Genomic DNA, 17,673 nt, shown 5'->3' on the forward strand with positions numbered 1-17,673 from the left:
AGGGATTTGTTGTTGATTTTGTGTTCAGATACAGAGGTGCTTTTAGCTGCTTTTAGTATATTTAAGAGTGTGCCGATTAAAGGCATACATATTGATTACCTACCTGGCAGGGGAGATACCATGATCATGACAGTGGTTTTCCCAGGGCGAGGCTGATTCATTGCACTCTGGATGTGCTGACCCCTGAGACTTCCCCAAATGTGGGAAACTTGACTGCATAATTTGTGGTAGTGGGGGACTGCGTTCGCGCTCTCCCCTGAAGTTGTATGTGATTATATATATAAGCATGTATCACTGATGTAATGATTTGGAAGAAAAGGGACAGTCCTCATTTAGTTACTTGAGGAGGAGGAGTAGATCTGCTTTTAAACTTTTAAAATTATATTTGAGTAGTTATGAGACCCAGATCATAACTTTTAAAATATTTGAAAGGGGTGACCAGAGGTGACAGTATTGACAGATACTGACATCTGGAAAAGAAGTTGTAGAAAGCTCTAATTCCTAAAGACCGTAACTGAATAATTGAAACGGGTGTTGCAGGTGAGATTCTAAATTATAATGAACCAGATAACTTAGAAAATTCAAGAAGGCTTTGCATCATCAGTGCATTAAATCATTAACTTATAGGGTTTGGGGTCAGAGAGATAGTACAAGAGGTGAGGCACTTTCCTGCTACGCAGCCAACCCTGCATATGGTTTCCAGAGCACTGCCAAGTTATTCCTGAGCAGAACCAGGAATAGCCCTGAGCACCGCCACCTGTGGTCCCTCCATAAAAAGAACAGTTGGTCAAGATCCCTGATATATAAGGGTTCCTGATAGCATCATAAATGTTCCTGTTTAGTCACTTATAGTACTTACATTTATTATTTTTCATTTCCCCAGCTTTTGTGTAGGCAAAAATTTGAGAGCTTGTCTTGTTCACTATTGTATCCCCTGTGGAGCATAGTCTGTAGTATTTGAAATCAGTTTAGCAGGTGTTTATGACTGATTTTCAAACGATGACTTGTTGAAATGTTTTTGTATTTTCCCACTTGGGATACCCATTATCCTCATTCTTGTCAATTGCTGGTTATAAAATTGAACGATGTGGGATAATGTTTTCTTGTTTAATTCTGTGTACATGAAGAGTGGAGGTGGAAAACACAAACATTTTATTTAACAAGACATGTTGAATACTTTGTGCCATAGGCTGTTGCTCCTGAATAAACACAGAGGTGACTAAACCTATTCACAGGTCTACAGTCTTATTTTCTTAAATGGGATAAGTTCTGTAGTATACTTCATGTAGTGTGCAAAATTAGGTAAGTATTGATTTGGGAGAAAAAGTCATTAAGGCACCTGGAGAAGGAGTAGGGAATATTTTGATTTTATCTATATGATCACTTGGTTAGACTGGGAGGGCAAAGGGAATAAATAGTTTGGAGGAGCACAGAAGCATGTGTGACTGACGTGTTAATTTGGAAGAAAAGGGATGGGTTGTCATTAAGTACCTATATGAGGAGTAATAGAGTTGCTTTTATACTTTTAAAATTATTCATATTTGAATGGTTTTGAGATCCAGATTGTAACTTTGAAAGTATGAATAAAGTAGGATGTCGTTGTAATAAAATACCACATATGCCTGTATTGTTGATAAAGCACCTAAAATACTTTCTTTAGCTTACTATACATCAGATTTTTGTGCTTTTTGTTGTTGCTGAATAAAACTTTATGTAGAACGTGACTTGGTTCTCATCCCACATACATTTGTATATTACATAGAATGATTCATGAATATTAAAATCCATGTTAACATAACTTGTCACTTTCTCTCTGAAGCATCATATTCTCGTAAAGATAAAGACCAAAGGAAACAGCAGGCAATGTGGCGAGTTCCCTCTGATTTAAAGATGCTGAAAAGACTCAAAACTCAAATGGCTGAAGTTCGGTGTATGAAAACTGATGTAAGGAATACACTTTCAGAGATAAAAAACACTAGTACTGCTTCAGGAGATATGCAGGCTAGTCTGTTTTCTTCTGACCAGCCGGCTCTGGCTGCATGTGGCACTGAAAACTCTGGCAGAATACAGGATTTAGGAATGGAACTCTTGGCAAAGTCATCAGTCAACAGTTGTTACATACGAAACTGTAAGTGAAGAAGTTCCTATTAATGTAATTTCTTCTTTGGGAAGTTAGAGGATGGGCTATTTTCAGAATAATAAACGTCTCCATTACAATGAAATTAAACTATGAATATGACAGGTTTTTCTTTCACCTAAATTTGATCTCCATATATTTTCTACTCTGTAGTAAAGCCAACTTTTTTCCTTTTGTGTGGCACCCCCTAGGGTTGCAGTTCAAGCCCAGAACTGCAAAATGTGAGACATGCCCTTTATACCTGGCCCTGTGCTTTTATTGATTGCTTATACTTGGCAATAAACATGGCAAAACCCTTAAAGTATCTTACATTCATTTATTCATGTTGGTGGGTCTTGAATATTTAAATGGGTTGGCAAGTAAAGATAATTTCAGTTGGTAAGATACCAGCTGATTACCAGCTGAAATACCGACTGAATTTCAGTTGGTGAAGGAAGCAATGGTGGGGTAAGATGGAGGCAGATGAGTTTGCTATTTTAGTTAGCATAATCTTGAAGAATCTCTGAAGAGGCAACATTTGAACTGAGATTTGAATGTTGAGAGGGTGGCAGTCATGCAAAGGTCTGGGAGGGAAGCAGTCTTAGGGTAAATAAATAAAACAGAATGCAAAGTCACTGGTACAGTATTTACCAAATTCAAAAACTGGAAGCAAAGACCAGTATGACTAAATAAGAACACATCCAGATTATTTATCTTTTGAACATTATGGTTGTACTTTGTTTTTGGGTCACACCCAGTGATGCTCAGGGGCTATTTCTGGCTCTGCTCAGAAGTGACCCCTCTTGGTGCTTAAGTAAGGGACACTGTGGTGGCAGGAGTTTGAATTGGGGTTGGCAGAATGCATGGCAGGCACCTTAACTCTTTACTCTCTGTTAAGCTATGCTGAAGACCAAACATGGGCATCCTTCTTGCAGTGCATGCATTCCAGTCCATTGAAATGCTTCCCCAGCCCACATAAGGACTTTTTCCCCCCACATAGTAAATAAAGCACCTTCCATGCATAGTATGATGAAATCTTTCTTTACTTTCTGGGTAGCAAGTGTTTTTGCTAATTGGCTTTGTTCAGAAATGTTTTTAATTATCTTTGCAGCCTCAAATAAGAAGAGTAATTCTCCCAAGCCAATTCGATCCAGTCTGGCAGGTAGTCTGTCACTTAGAAGAGCAGTAGACTCTGGGGAAAACAGCCGTTCAAAGGGAGACTGTCAGACTCTGTCTGAAGGTAAATTTGAAGAGTTCAGAATATAATTTCAGTGGGTAGGTATCTGTTACTTAAAATTACCTTATGCTGTAGCTGTAAGCACCTAAATACTGAAGCCTTGTTCTCATAAGAGAACCAACTCAGTGGTAAGAAAGTGTATCCAATAAAGCTGTGTCTTCTGCATTCCTTAATTTTAAAAAGACTGGGATTTAATTTTAAATTGTGTTTCATTTTTCAGCAGTTGAAAATGAATAAGATTTTCTAAATAGATAGTAGGAAACGAAGTTTCTTTGGCCTTATTTCTGAATACCCCTTCTGTTTTTGAAGGCTCCCCAGGAGGCTCTCAGCCTGGGAGCAGGCATAGTTCTCCCAGAGCTCTGACACATGGCAGTGTCACTGACATTCTGCCTAAATCTGAAGACCGGCAGTGTCAAGCTTTGGATTCAGATGCTGTTGTGGTTGCAGTTTTCAATGGCTTGCCTACTGTCGAGAAAAGGAGAAAGATGATCACCTTGGGGTAAATTAAATTATTTTACTTCTCTAATGGAATAGTACCTATTAGGGTTACTTAACACTTTTAAGTCTACATTATAATAAAATTAATTTCTATTAATTTTCAGCAGACAGAAAGTTTACTTGTACTGAAGGACCTTCATGTATCAGAAACCCTTTTTTTTTTTCCCTTTAAATTAATGGAATCGAACCAGAAATTTAGGTTAAGCATGTCAGCTCGAGATCAGAGAGATAATACAGTGGGTAAATTGTTTGCTTTGCATGTGGCCGATTCAGGTTTGACCCTCAGCATTCCATATGGTCCACTGAGCATTGCCAGGAGTGATTCCTGAGTGCAGAGTCAGGAGTACATAAACCCTGAGTATCTCCAGATGTGTTCCAAAACAAAAAAATTGTCAACTGGTTAGGGTAATATTAGTTATAATCTTGCTGTACATTATGAGATGTTTTGTGTGTGTTAAGCTTTTTTTATTTCCATCTCTTACATACTTTTTAAATTCTATTTTTATAAAGTTGTTCATGATGATTCATTACATTCAATATTCCAACACCAATTCCTCCACCATTTCACCTTCCCACCACCACTATTTCTAATTTTCCCAACCACTACCCATGTCTGCCCCAATAGCAGGCCATAAGTAATTTATTTTGTATTGCCTGTTATGAATAGTTCACTAAAAATGATCAAAATATTTCCTTAGAAAAAAAGTGAATGAAGATTGTTGTATCTCACCCTGGAGTCAGTAAGCCCTTGTACAAAAGATTACTACCATGTTATTACAAGGTTGAGCCTTGTGTGCTAATATTTTTTTAATCAAGATTGGTTACCTTCTACTTTACATCCCAATGTGGTGTGCTACTCTTGGTGTATCGGTGGTGTAGAGTATGAGATGTCGCATTCATAGCCACATTTCCCGGGAATTCTAAAATTTTGAATGGGGTGATAATTTTTAACTGGACGATGACTTGGGGTCTGGGAGCATCTCTGCAGCTTGTTGATCTCTTTCGAGATTTATTTATGAGTCTCTAGATCATGACTGGTTAATGAGCTTATATGGTGCTAGAGGCAGTTCATGGGTATGATTTCCAGGCTCCTGGGAGAACAGGGGAGTAGAGGGAGATTGCCCATTCCCTATTCCATGAGAGATTTTGGTCCTAAGACCAAAATTCCATGAGTTTTTCAACAGATTCATTCCTGGATGATGTTTATCCTGAGCCTGTGGAGTCTGGCTCTAAACATGGCAGCAATTGGATTATGGAGGTTTTCGGCTGCCGGGGCTCTCTTTGAGCAGGTGGTGGGCTCACTTGCCCCCATTCAAGTTGCCCCTTGTGAGACAGCCTGGCTTGGGTGGGGTCTGGAGGCATATCTGCAGGTTGTTGATCTCTTTTGAGATTGGTTTATGAATTTCTTTTACACACTTTTCAAGAATATCTTTGGGGCCAGAAAGATAGTACAGAGGGGTAGGCACTAGATTTGCACATGAACCACCTGGGTTTGATCCCTGGCACAGTTATGGTCCTCTGATCACTGCAAGGTGTGGCTTCAAAGGAAAACAACATAAAGAAAATAATTGTGCTGAGGTATATTCTGTATCTGTGTTAGTGATTTTTTTTTACACATGTTTCATATGGAATAAAGCACTTCCACCTATGACTCATTTTATCTACTTCTGTGTGGGGGGTGAAAGGGGACTTGGGATGGGTTGGGCCACACTCAGTGGTACTCCTTGTTTTTCCGCTTTTACCTCATTTTTATCTCTTGTTAAAGTATCCCCAGACCTTATAGTCGGAAATACAAAAGGATGGGATAGTCAGCACCTTTCTCTGGGTCCAATCCCAGCAATTAAACACATCTATTCAAAAGATATATAGCTAGGAAAGTCCAGTGTTAGAGCATATACCTTGATATTGGTAGTGCTGAATTCACTCCCAGGTGCCACATAGTCCTACATACACAACACTAGATTTGGTCGTCCCTCTCCTCCTTTTTTATTTTCAAAAGAAAAGAGTGGTCATTAATTGTACTGTCTAGAAATGCGCTACTAGGACCATTAATATCTATCTGCTTATCTATATATCTATTATCTATATTAAATATGTTTCTAGATTTAAGCAGTGAGTGACTGGAGAGATTGCTCAGCAGTTTGAGTGTGTGCTTTGCATGCAGCAGGTCTAGGTTTGATTTGCAGGACCATATGATCTCCTGAGCACTTCTGGAAGCCACAACTAAGCACTGAACCATGAGTATCCCCCAATCCTGCTGGGCACACTCAGAACCAGAAAATATATAAATAAAAATATATTTAAACAATAAATAGTTCTGCCTTAGAGTTTGACAAGAGTTGGTTTTCTAATATTATCATTCTTCAAATTTATTTAATTCTTCACCTTTTTATTTTTTGGTCTCACCGGGTGGTTTTGTGGTGAGAGGGCTATTCCTCTCAGTTCAATGCTCAGGGATCCTTGTGGTGCTGGGTACTGAACCCAGCCTCCTGCATGCAAAGCATACACTCCAGCCTGTTGTACTCTCTCTGATTCTAAATTCTGTACAATTCCAAGATCTGGATAATTACCAAATCTAAAAGGACAGATGTTAATTTTGGTTTTTAATTCTATTTTAAACCAGCTTGAAGAAATGCAGAGGATTATTATCATTGAATGTTTTCTATGCCTGATTTTTATACACATTCCTTTCAAGTTGAAATTACAACTGTGTTTTTAATTTGTTTTGGAGGTATTTATATCTGCCTTTAGTTCTAAAGAGTAAATATATGTGATCAGACATTTTTTGTTTATTTTTTTGGCTGAAGGGGGTCACATCTCCACTTAGTGTATTAAGGGCTTATTCCTGGCTCCCTCCTGATAGTACTTGGAGGATATAGGCAGTACTGAGAATTGAACCAGGGTTGGCTGTATGCAGGACAAACTCCTTGCCCCTGTGTCTCTGATCCCTGAACAGTCATTTTTATAGATGAAATTCTAAACTCAGCATGCAGATGAAGAGCCTTGTTGAAAGACCCATGTAGATGAAAGACTCTGACCCTTGTTTTTTTTTTTTAAGTAAAATATTTATTTAAATTTTTCAGTTTTATTGTAGGCACTGTGGCTTGGAATACTGTTGATAACAGGGTTTCTTGCATAAATATTGCTAGCACCTCATACTCCACTAAACTGTTTGCTTCCCTTCACCATTGCCCCAGTGTCCCCTCATCCTACTCTCTGCCCCTCTCCCCACCCATCTTGGTAAACTTCCTACTGAAGACCAGTTCTCACTTTCTGTTGCCTTTGTGCATTTGTTACTTCTCTGCTATATTTGTTTAGGTATCCCACATATGAGAGAGGTCATTCTGTGTCTGTTCTTCTCCTTCTGACTAACTTCACTCAACATGATACTTTCCAGGTCCAACCAGTAGCAATAAATTGCATGATTTCATCTTTTCTTCTAGCCAAGTAGTATTCCTCTAAGCCTTACTATAGTATCAGTATGGCTCAATATTTTCTATCTTGTTGGTTTTTTTTTCAATCCCTACTTAAAATAGTGTGTACAAAAATTGTAAATAATGATTGAAGATGAAAATATTTTTAAAAATTATTAAATTTATACCATTTTTGCCTCCGATTTGTGAAGATTTCCAAATCCCTGACCCAAATGCATTCCTGCAGTTTTTTATCTGTGCCGCCTTCTCAGTTTTATTTATTTATTTTTGGCTTTTTGGGTCACACCCAGTGATGCTCAGGGGTTACTCCTGGCTCTGCACTCAGGAATTACTCCTGGTGGTGCTCAGGGGACCATATGGGATGCTGGGAATCGAACCCAGGTCAGCCGCATGCAAGGCAAATGCCCTACCCTTTGCTATCACTCCAGCCCCCTCTTCTCAGTTTTTATACATATTTATCAACCGTGACTATATAGCTTTTTATTAATAAAGGAGTACCTGTTTCCTCAGTCAATAACATGTCAGCATTTTTTCCATGTTAGTGAGAGCACATTATTTTGGACTTGTATTTAGGTTTTTAATTTTGTATGTGTGTGTGGTGGGGTGACTGGGTAAAGGACTCTGGAGATTGAGTCTAGATCATGTCACATTGAATGATATGATCTGTCATTGAGCTACATTCCTAGTCTCTAGACTTATATTGACACATGGAGATAAGACAATAGGAAGACATTTTGTGTACATTACCCAAGAATTCCCTAATGACTTTTTAATTTTTTTGCTTTTGGGGTCACATCCGGCGATGCACAGGGGTTACTCCTGGCTCTGAACTCAGGAATTACCCCCTGGTGGTGCTCAGGGGACCATATAGGATGCTGAGAACGAACCCTGGTTGGCCATGTGCAGGGCAAATGCCCTACCCACTGTGCTGTTGCTCCAAACCCGCATTTTTAAAGCTATAGTACAGTATCATAATTAGGATATTGAACTTAATATAGTTCAATCTTGTAATGAATATTTTACAGACAAAGCCTGAGAGGTCCAAGACAATGTACTGAGTTGAGTCCTCAGCACTGCATGACAACTTCCCACTCATCACACCTTCCCTAAAACAAAGCAGCATATATCCTCTTTGGTTTGATACTTCATTTCAGGATTAGGGAAAAATAAACCACAAATTATTGTGTCACTTACTAGCTATATAAAAACATCAGATTGTTTTCTCCCTCTTTGAGGACTAACGCTAAAGGAAGTCATCCAGAAGGAATGCAAATGACTGATTTGGAAAATAATTCTGAAACTGGAGAATTGCAGCCGGTACTACCTGAAGGAGCTGCGGCTGCCCCTGAGGAAGGTAAGAAATAATTAAATCATAGTTGGGCAGAAGACAAGACTACTTCTGGTTTTTGGGATGTTGGTGTAGATTTAGGTTATTGTAAGTTAAATGGAAAGATCATTGAAACATTATCATGTGAAGTGTTTGATCTGTACTGCAGAATCTGGTTTATTAAGCAGAGGAAGGCAGAATGGATCAATGACGACATAAAAGGACATGTCTTAAAGGAGGGGCATTTAGGGAGAGGGTGCTGCAGGGAGGTCGTGTGCTCACTGAACAGGTGGATTTATTTTTTTTTTATTTTTTTTATTTTTTTTGGTTTTTGGGTCACACCTGGCGATGCACAGGGGTTACTCCTGGCTCTGCACTCAGGAATTACTCCTGGCGGTGCTCAGGGGACCATATGGGATGCTGGGATTTGAACCCGGGTCGGCCGCATGCAAGGCAAACGCCCTACCCGCTGTGCTATCACTCCAGCCCCTGAACAGGTGGATTTATTATGCTGCGTATACCTGCTTGCCCAGCACTGACATTTCATGAATATGCAAAGACAGATGAGCTCTGTTCAATCTCATGGGGAAGAAAAGCCTCTACACAACTAATTAGAATGAGTATTAAGTACTTTGTCTCTTATTTTATTTATTTATTTATTTTATTGAATCACCGTGAGAACAGTTACAAAGCTTTCAGGTTTAAGTCTCAGTCATACAATGATCAAACACTCATCCCTTCACCAGTGCACATGTTCTACCACCAAGAACCCCAGTATACTACCCTCCCACTCCCCACCCTGCCTGTGTGGCAGATGATTTTCACTTTACTCTCTCTTTACTTTGATTACATTCAGTTTTTGACAGAAAACCCACTATTATCATTTGGAATATTCTCCCCAACAATTTGACCTGCCGAAAAGGCATCATTACATCATTCGTTTCCTATTGCTGATAATGAAGAGCATATGATGTCGCACGGCCAGTGGCCGAGTGGTTTTGGAATTCCGGTATTTTAGTAATTAAGTCCAGAGGTATTTCTGCCAGCAGCCTCTGTGTTTCTTTTTTTTTTTTTTCTTTTTTTTTTTTTTTTTTTTTTTGCTTTTTGGGTCACACCTGGCGATGCACAGGGGTTACTCCTGGCTATGCACTCAGGAATCACCCCTGGCCGTGCTCAGGGGACCATATGGGATGCTGGGATTTGAACCCGGGTCGGCCGCGTGCAAGGCAAACGCCCTACCCGCTGTGCTATCTCTCCAGCCCCGCCTCTGTGTTTCAAGATTGGTTTGTGTGCCTCTGGGATCACGGCTGTTCTGAGCAGAGGAGCCATTCATGGGTGGCTGCTCAGGGTCCCATTTGGGTGAGGGGCAGGGCCGGTTCCACCTCCCCCTCACCATCTTGAGATTTCCTGTGCGCCCCATCACTGCAAGCTCCTACCTCTCTGTCCAATTGGCTCTGAAAGGTGGCAGTCGCCATGCTGCCGCAATGGGGAAAAGGCCGAGGGACAAAAACCTTTCCACTCCCAGGGCTGCCATAGTTTAGTTCAAAGTCCAGGAGTATATCTGCCAGCAGCTGCTGTGTTCTGAGATTGGTTTGTGAGCCTTTAGGATCGTGGCCGCTCAGGGGCGGAAGAGCTGTTTCTGAGCGTTTTTTTCTATATCAGGAAAGGCTTATTTGACCGTGCGGTTTGGAGGAATAGTTCAGTACCCACATACTGGAGCCATGTTAGTAGAAGCTCAATGTTGCCGGGATTCCATCTGGAGAAGGCGGGGACTCTGCACCTTCTCTGTCTGGGGCACCCCGGTATTTGTGGCCCTGTCTGGGGTCTGGAGCATTCTTTGCTTGTGGTGCCCGCCGGCCAGGATTCTTCACTGCTGAGTGTGGCAAGATGGATCGAACTTTGTCTTTTAAAGTCAGTCTTGCTCATTGTCTATAGATTGCTTTGTAGGTATATTTCAGGTTTTAACCATTTTAAAATTACTTTATGGTAATCTGCTTCAGCTCTGCCAAATCATTCAGAGTGAAACAAAATAGCTTTATTTAGAGAGATTTACTTAGAGAAATTTGAGGGGAGAAAAAGAGAAATATATGTATGTTCTAGAGAGAATACAGGCTTCTCCAGAGGTGAAAAAGCCCATGTCACCTTTCTTAATAGTACTTAACATTGGAATTTTTTTTCTTTCATTTTTTACTGAAACTGCCACCTTCCACCTCTGCACTCATTTGAATTTCAATGATTGATGAATTGTAACTAAAAGCATATACACAGATGCCAGCATCTCCCTACTTCAGGCTGCTCTGAGAGGGTATGTGGGTGGTGACATTTTCAGGTTTTTCCATTAAAAAACAGTAAACATGTTGGTCTTCCCTCTTAGTTGGTGCTGCTATAGTGAACCACCTTATTTCCACAGGAGCAATTAAATGTAATGTACTTTTGAGGTAATGTGTTGGTTGTTAAAACATTAAGAAAGGAAAGCTATTTGTGTGTGTGTTTTTTTTCCAAAAATTACCTGTCAGGATTAGCTAATTTCCATTTACTTGTACATATTGATTACAATCTGTAATAATTTAAATTCTTACAGAATGTGGTAGAATTACAGGCTCTTAATTTTTGTTTTATTTTGGGATAATGCCTAGGAGAGCTTAGGACTAACTCAGATTGGAGTATCAGAGGTGCATGGGGGACCAAGAGGTGCTGGGGGATTGAACCCAGGATTTTTGCCTGTAAAAGATACTCCAGGGGCCCTACTCAGCAGGTAGGGCATTTGCCTTGCACGTGGCCAACATGGGTTTGATCCCCGGCATCCGATATGATCCCCTGAGCACCTCCAGGAATAATTCCTGAGTGCAGAGCCAAGAGTAACCTCTGAGCATTGCACGTGTGACCCAAAAAGCTTAAAAGAAAAAAATGCATATATATTCCAGCCATTTGCACCATCTCCCTGGTCCTTACATGGAGTTTAATTCATGCATCATTTATGAAATGATTTTTATTTGCCTCTCTTTGCATTTAATGTTGGTGATAAAGTAATTTCTAAACCTACCCATTGAGTAGGTTTAGAGTCTTGGTCAAGGTTCTCTGTACAGTGCTTGACATTTTGGTCCAGGTTGTTTTTTATTTTGGGGAAGGTTTCCTTTTGCATTGTAGAATGTTTAGCAGTATCCTTGGTTTTAACTACCATAGATGTCTGTAGATGCCCCCTGGGAGTCAAAATCATTCCCAGTTGAGAACCACTGAATGACTCAGCCAGAGGTGACTTTCAGAATCACTGGCATAGCAGGTCAGAGTTATGAATCGAAAGAAGTTATAACACTAAGGTAAGCTAGATATGTTTGATGATGGTGATGGTAAATGGCAGAGAAAGCAATAGGAAACCACAGGTTGAAGAAACCAGTTAAAAGAGAATAAGTATGTAATAATAAAATGAAGTTTTTATTATAGACTAGAGACTGCTAAAGATTTTAAAATATTTTATCTATACACCATGTGTAGTATGTACTTTGGTATCTTAATTTTATAGATACTTGACTTCTGAGCAGCACTCTTAGTTATCATCTCTTTATTAACCTAGATCTTTCCACTCTTGGAAAGATCATGAAGGAAATGAGTTAGGCGTGAGCCAGGTCAGGATTGTAAGACACCCAATCGCAGGGAATGGTGATACTAAGTTAGACTGTATCCAAACTAGAATTTGGATCCTTTTAATAGGATCTAAGAAGTAAGATGATAAAATTATGTTCATTCTTTAGCTGCATTGTGGAAAGTGGATTTTGGGGGTATAAACGAAACTTTAGGATAAGAAAAATGGTAAGAAACATATTTAGTTAATTTAGATTTTATCTCACCCTAAATTATTGCTAGAAGTGTGATTTCATAAATCAAAATAAAGAAGTTCAAGTTCTCTCCTTGAACTTGTTTATTTTGATTTAGGAAGTCACACTTTAGTAATTTTTCTGTGTAAGTTGTAAGAGTTTGTGGCATATTACCAGCATACAGGTTCCTGGACATCCAAAGCCACGATAAAAGACTCAAGAATTTGTTTGTTTTGGAGCATATCCAGCAGTGCTCAGGGGTTTTTCCTGCCTCTGTGCTCAGCAATCACCCCTGGAAATGCTTAGGGGGACCACAGGGGATGCTGAAGATCAAACCCGGGTCAGCTGCATATAAAGGAAGTGCTTTACCCCACTGTACTATTGCTCTGTTTTATATATATATGTATATGTATATATATATTTTTTAATTTACTTTTTTTTTTTTTTTTTTTTTTTGCTTTTTGGGTCACACCCAGAGATGCACAGGGGTTACTCCTGCCCATGCACTCAGGAATTACCCCTGGCGGTGCTCAGGGAACCATACGGGATGCTGGGAATTGAACCCGGGTCAGCTGCGTGCAAGGCAAACACCCTACTCGCTGTACTATCACTCCAGCCCCTCGAAATATATATATATATATATTTTTTTTGCTTTTTGGGTCACACCTGGCGATGCACAGGGGTTACTCCTGGTTCTACACTCAGGAATTACTCCTGGCGGTGCTCAGGGGACCATATGGGATGCTGGGATTCGAACCCGGGTCGGCCGCGTGCAAGGCAAACGCCCTACCCGCTGTGCTATCGCTCCAGCCCCTCGAAATATATTTTATGTACGTTTTTTTCTGCATTTCTTGAAAAATGTGTTTTCCTAGTTGATGTGAAAGCTGAATCAAGCAGCAGTGGGTTTAGAGTCATTCTAATTCTATAATTTTAGTTAACCTAGGAAACATCTCTTTGATAGCACACACTTAGAGAATGTTAAAAGAAAAGCCTGGGAATAATTTAGATTAACTGGAAGATAGATTGCCTTAGAAAGAAGAGTCAATCAAACCGGTCCTTGGGAGAGCTGTTGCTATTTGTGTTCATGGCTCTGATTGCTGTAATGTAAATATTAATGATTTTATACTTTATAGGAACTTTTCAGTGTTGTTCAAAGGAATAGCAAGTTTGGGGAGAAAGATAAGTTGCATTGGTGTTTCTGACCTGATTCTATAAAGTCCTATAAACTTGGTGAGGAAATCTAATTGTTGCATTATTTGAATACAGTGAACATTGTATAGCATTTTTTAGCTTTTGAATATTCACCGTAGTCTACATTTCTTAAAAATAGCAGAAACTAATTTTTCTTTGAGAGCTTTACCCCATAGTCCTCAGGGATTACTCCTCTCTCTGCACTCAGGAATCACTCCTGGTGGGACTCAGGGGGTCATATGGGATGCTGGGGATTGAACCAGGTCGGATTAATGCAAGACAAGCTCTCTACCGGCTCTATCTCTTCAACCACTGAAGTTCATTTTTAAAATACATATCAAGAGTTTGGAAAAGTCTTACTTAAATTATTTTAATTTTAATTTTAATTAAAATTGTGGGGTGTTTGGTTTTACTCTGTGATACTCAGGCTGTTCCTGGCTCAGTGCTCAGGATCACACTGGGCAGTGCTTGTGGGGAAGTCATAAACAATATTGGATGTCAGCCAGGGTTGGTTGGAAAGCACCATAAACCTTCTACTATTTCTTTGGTCTTTTCAATTAAATTTTTGTGAGTAATTTGTGAATTTTGGAGTTTCAGAGAATTTCAGCAGCATGTTTGTTCAGAAATTGTTGTCTATCAGGAATTTGAAAAAGCTGGTATAAAAGGTCAAATTTGTACCTGGAAGTTTAGAAACTCCAGTCAGTAGGCTTTACTACAGTTCCATGAAATGCCACAAGGTGGAGATGGTTCCTTACGAAGGTAGCAGAATTTTGTCTGAATAGTGGTTACTCTATTGAGGTGTAAGGGGTTTCTTAGCTGAATTTTGGAATTTCAGAAATGTCCATGCATTCAGCAGATTATACTTTACACATATTTAAGGTAGAAATAATCCTGAAAAAACTTTTCTGAAAATTCAGAAGTTGCTTGAGACGATAGTTTTCTTTGTTAGAAATTTAACTACAAATTCCATTTTTTTAATAGTAAAATTATCTTATATGTTTTAATCTAAATGAACCTTGGTAGTTCATTTCTACTGAAGAATTTTTCTATTTCATGTGTTTATTTTGTAAGCTAAAGTTGTTGACATACTATTTTGTTCCTTTAGGATGCCAGGGATGGAACCAGTGTCTCATGCATGCGTGAATTGCACCTACTATTCCTGATTATTTTTTTTAATGTAGAATCTCTTGTGATGCTGCCTTTTTTTCATTCCTGTTATTAATACATCATTTTGTATGTTCTTAATTGACTTAGAGATGTACCAGCTTTACTGATCTTTTCAAGGAACTGCTTTATTATATTATTGATCCCCATACACACTCTTGTTCATCTGTTTTTTCCTTTTATTTCCTTCCCTTTTGGGCGAAGGGCACACCCAGCTGTGCCCAACGCTTATACCTGGCTCTGCAGTCAGGGATCACTTCTGGCCATATTTGGGGGACTGTGGTGCTAAGGATTGTACCCGGGTCAGCTGTTTATAAGGCAAGAGCCCTACCTACTATACTATTGTACCCTAATAATATTTATTTATCTTTCATTTCTAGGAAGTTTATTGGGCTTTGTCAGGAGTTGTCAGGAGTCACACTTGTGGTGCTTCTACTGTTGGCAGCACTCACACAATGGTTGTCGTATAATGGAGATCAGACTCTTGGCTCCAGAAACCAAATTCTGGCCCTCATGAATGCAAAGGAGGCACTCTATGACTGAGCCATGTTCTAGGGCCCTTATTCCTAAAACAGAACCTTGGGCAAGAGTGCTAGTACAGTGGATTGAGTGCATACTTTGCATGCAGGAGTTTGATCCCTCACCTGGTCCCCAGGCACCACCAGGAGCACCCCCTAGCACAGAGCTGGGAGTAGTTCTTGAGCAGTCCTTAATGTAGTTGTTCCTCAAATAACATAAGAAGACAAAAAATTTTTATTTCCAAGTTTAACAGAATTCTTGCAGGTTGTTATTTTATGAATTATTCATGGCATAGGTTTTATATTTGCATATCTGCTTGACTTACTTTAGGTGAAATGTCTGCCTTGCTTTGTAAATTTTGAGTGGAACATATCTTTCCCTCCCGCCTTTGAAAACTCTTCATTGTTTGGGGGGAGGGGGAAACAGGAGAAATCAAAGCATTTCATTGGGGGCCTGGGGGGTGTTCAGAGAAGGATTGAAAACCAGTGTCTTTGGCTGGCTGGGATCCCTACAGCAGTACAGCCACAGAAAGTCTTTTTTTTTTTTTTGTCACATCCAGTGATACACAGGGTTACTCCTGGCTCATGCACTCAGGAATTACTTCTGGCAGTGCTCAGGGGACCATATGGGAGGCTGGAAATCGAGCCTGGGTCAGCCATATGCAAGGCAAATGCCCTACCCGCTGTGCTGTTGCTTCAGCCCCAGTCTTCATTTTTTTTTTTTTCTTTTTGGGTTGCACCCAGCGATGCTCAGGGGTTACTCCTGGCTCTGCACTCAGGAATTACTTCTGGTGGTGCTCAGGGGGCATGTGGGATGCTGGGAATCGAACCCAGGTCGTCTGTGTGCAAGACAAACGCCCTACCTGCTATGCTGTTGCTCCAGCCCCAGCCTTCATTTTTTTTATCCTTTGAAAACTCTTATTACCTAGATTGTGGAAGATTGTCACTAAAGACGTTTTTTGTTTGTTTCAAGGGTGTTTGCAAACATTTCTATATCTGTATTAAAGTCTTCTGTTAGATCACTTTAATATCTATATTATTTCAGTGTTCATATTTGTTGATAATTTCCCTGTATGTAGAAGTGTTTTTCTAAATTTATCTAGGATATTTAAAATTTTATTTTGGGGTCCAGGGATGTGGTTCAGAGATTGAGCACTCACCTTCCAGGCATGCGGCTATGAGTGTGAGCCCCAGCATCACCCCGCCTCCCATACGTCACAAGTTTGTTCTCTCCAAAGCTTCACATTCAAGCGGTGTCTCCTTGGGCATCACAACAAGAAAGGGAAGGTCAGGGGAAAGATATTCCTTTTGTTTCGAGGGAGCCTTCCAACTAGTGCTCAGGAGGCCTGAGTGCCCCTCTCCTCTCTTCTTGGTAAATGATTCTGGCCGTTCAATGCAAGGGTCTGAGGTGCTGAGGTTTACCCAGGCGACCCATGGGGTGCAGGGGTTCGAACATGGATTGGCTGCCTGCAAAGCATGTGCCTCATTCCCCGCCCCCCAGTACTACCTCTCCAACACCAGGAAAAATACTTCTTATGAGGCTGGGTATCGTTTAAACTGCCTGATGATATGTCATATTCTGGACTACACCATTTGTGGTGTGCTGTTCTGTACTTTTCAGAGTTCATAAACAACTGCATCTTGAGTTCTGTCCACTGCCCAGAAAAAAATCAACTGATAGAACCACAAACAAAATTAGAAATCCAAGTCAGGTTTTATGCTAGTGTTACTGGAATTTTTTTATATATACACAAAATATATTTTGTGTGTGTATTTATATAACATGCTTCTATTGATAAATGCTTTGTCTACAAATTAAATATCACAACCAGGATTTTTTAAATGATTTTTATATTTTATAAGGTAGCTCATAATATTTGGTTACATTTAATATTCAAACACCAGTCCTACCACCATTATATACCTTCCCACCTCCATATTACGGATGTTTCCATCCCAAACCCCAATCCCTGTCCCAAAGCAGAACTGAAATAATATATTCTATATTATTTGTTATGAAAATCCACTGAAAATGCTATGGAAAAGTATTCTTAGAGAAAAGTGTGTGAAGATTGTTGTATATCACCCAGGGAACATTAAGCCCTTCTATAAGAGATCACTAACATATTGTTAAAGGTAGAGCCTTGTGTGTTTTATATATATACCTGTAAAAAAAAATTCCCTCTAAGGTTGGTTGCCTACTACTTTGAAACCCATCAAATGTTGTGTGGTACTCTTGGAGTATGGGTAGGATGTGCCCTATGAGTGTCTCAGCCACTCCGTCCAGGAATAGGTTCATTCGTGAGTGTGGCTCGTCAGGAGCATGTGGAGAGCGTCCATGAGTGGGTGGCAGTTGACTTTGGCTGCCAGGGCTGG

At 39.9% G+C, this 17,673-nt stretch overlaps 1 protein-coding gene and 1 non-coding gene across 6 annotated transcripts in view; both read left to right on the plus strand.

Annotated features, from left to right (window-relative positions):
- TRIM37 (tripartite motif containing 37) overlaps positions 1-17,673 on the plus strand; it is a 91,012-nt gene that overhangs the window by 51,616 nt on the left and 21,723 nt on the right. For 4 of the 5 annotated variants that reach the window (XM_055133864.1, XM_055133862.1, XM_055133860.1 and 1 more), the window contains exons 19-22: positions 1,820-2,128; positions 3,228-3,356; positions 3,663-3,852; positions 8,500-8,639. In XM_055133864.1, coding sequence (XP_054989839.1) covers positions 1,820-2,128; positions 3,228-3,356; positions 3,663-3,852; positions 8,500-8,639 — 768 coding nt within the window. The remainder of the gene's footprint in view (positions 1-1,819; positions 2,129-3,227; positions 3,357-3,662; positions 3,853-8,499; positions 8,640-17,673) is intronic. The other variant, XM_055133863.1, reaches the window with a different exon arrangement.
- Positions 96-259, plus strand: LOC129404021 (U1 spliceosomal RNA). The gene has a single exon (XR_008629632.1). It is a non-coding gene; the product is annotated as a U1 spliceosomal RNA (small nuclear RNA).

This window comes from Sorex araneus, chromosome 3 (genome assembly GCF_027595985.1).
Source record: "Sorex araneus isolate mSorAra2 chromosome 3, mSorAra2.pri, whole genome shotgun sequence".
In the NCBI taxonomy this organism is placed as follows: Eukaryota; Metazoa; Chordata; class Mammalia; order Eulipotyphla; family Soricidae; genus Sorex; species Sorex araneus.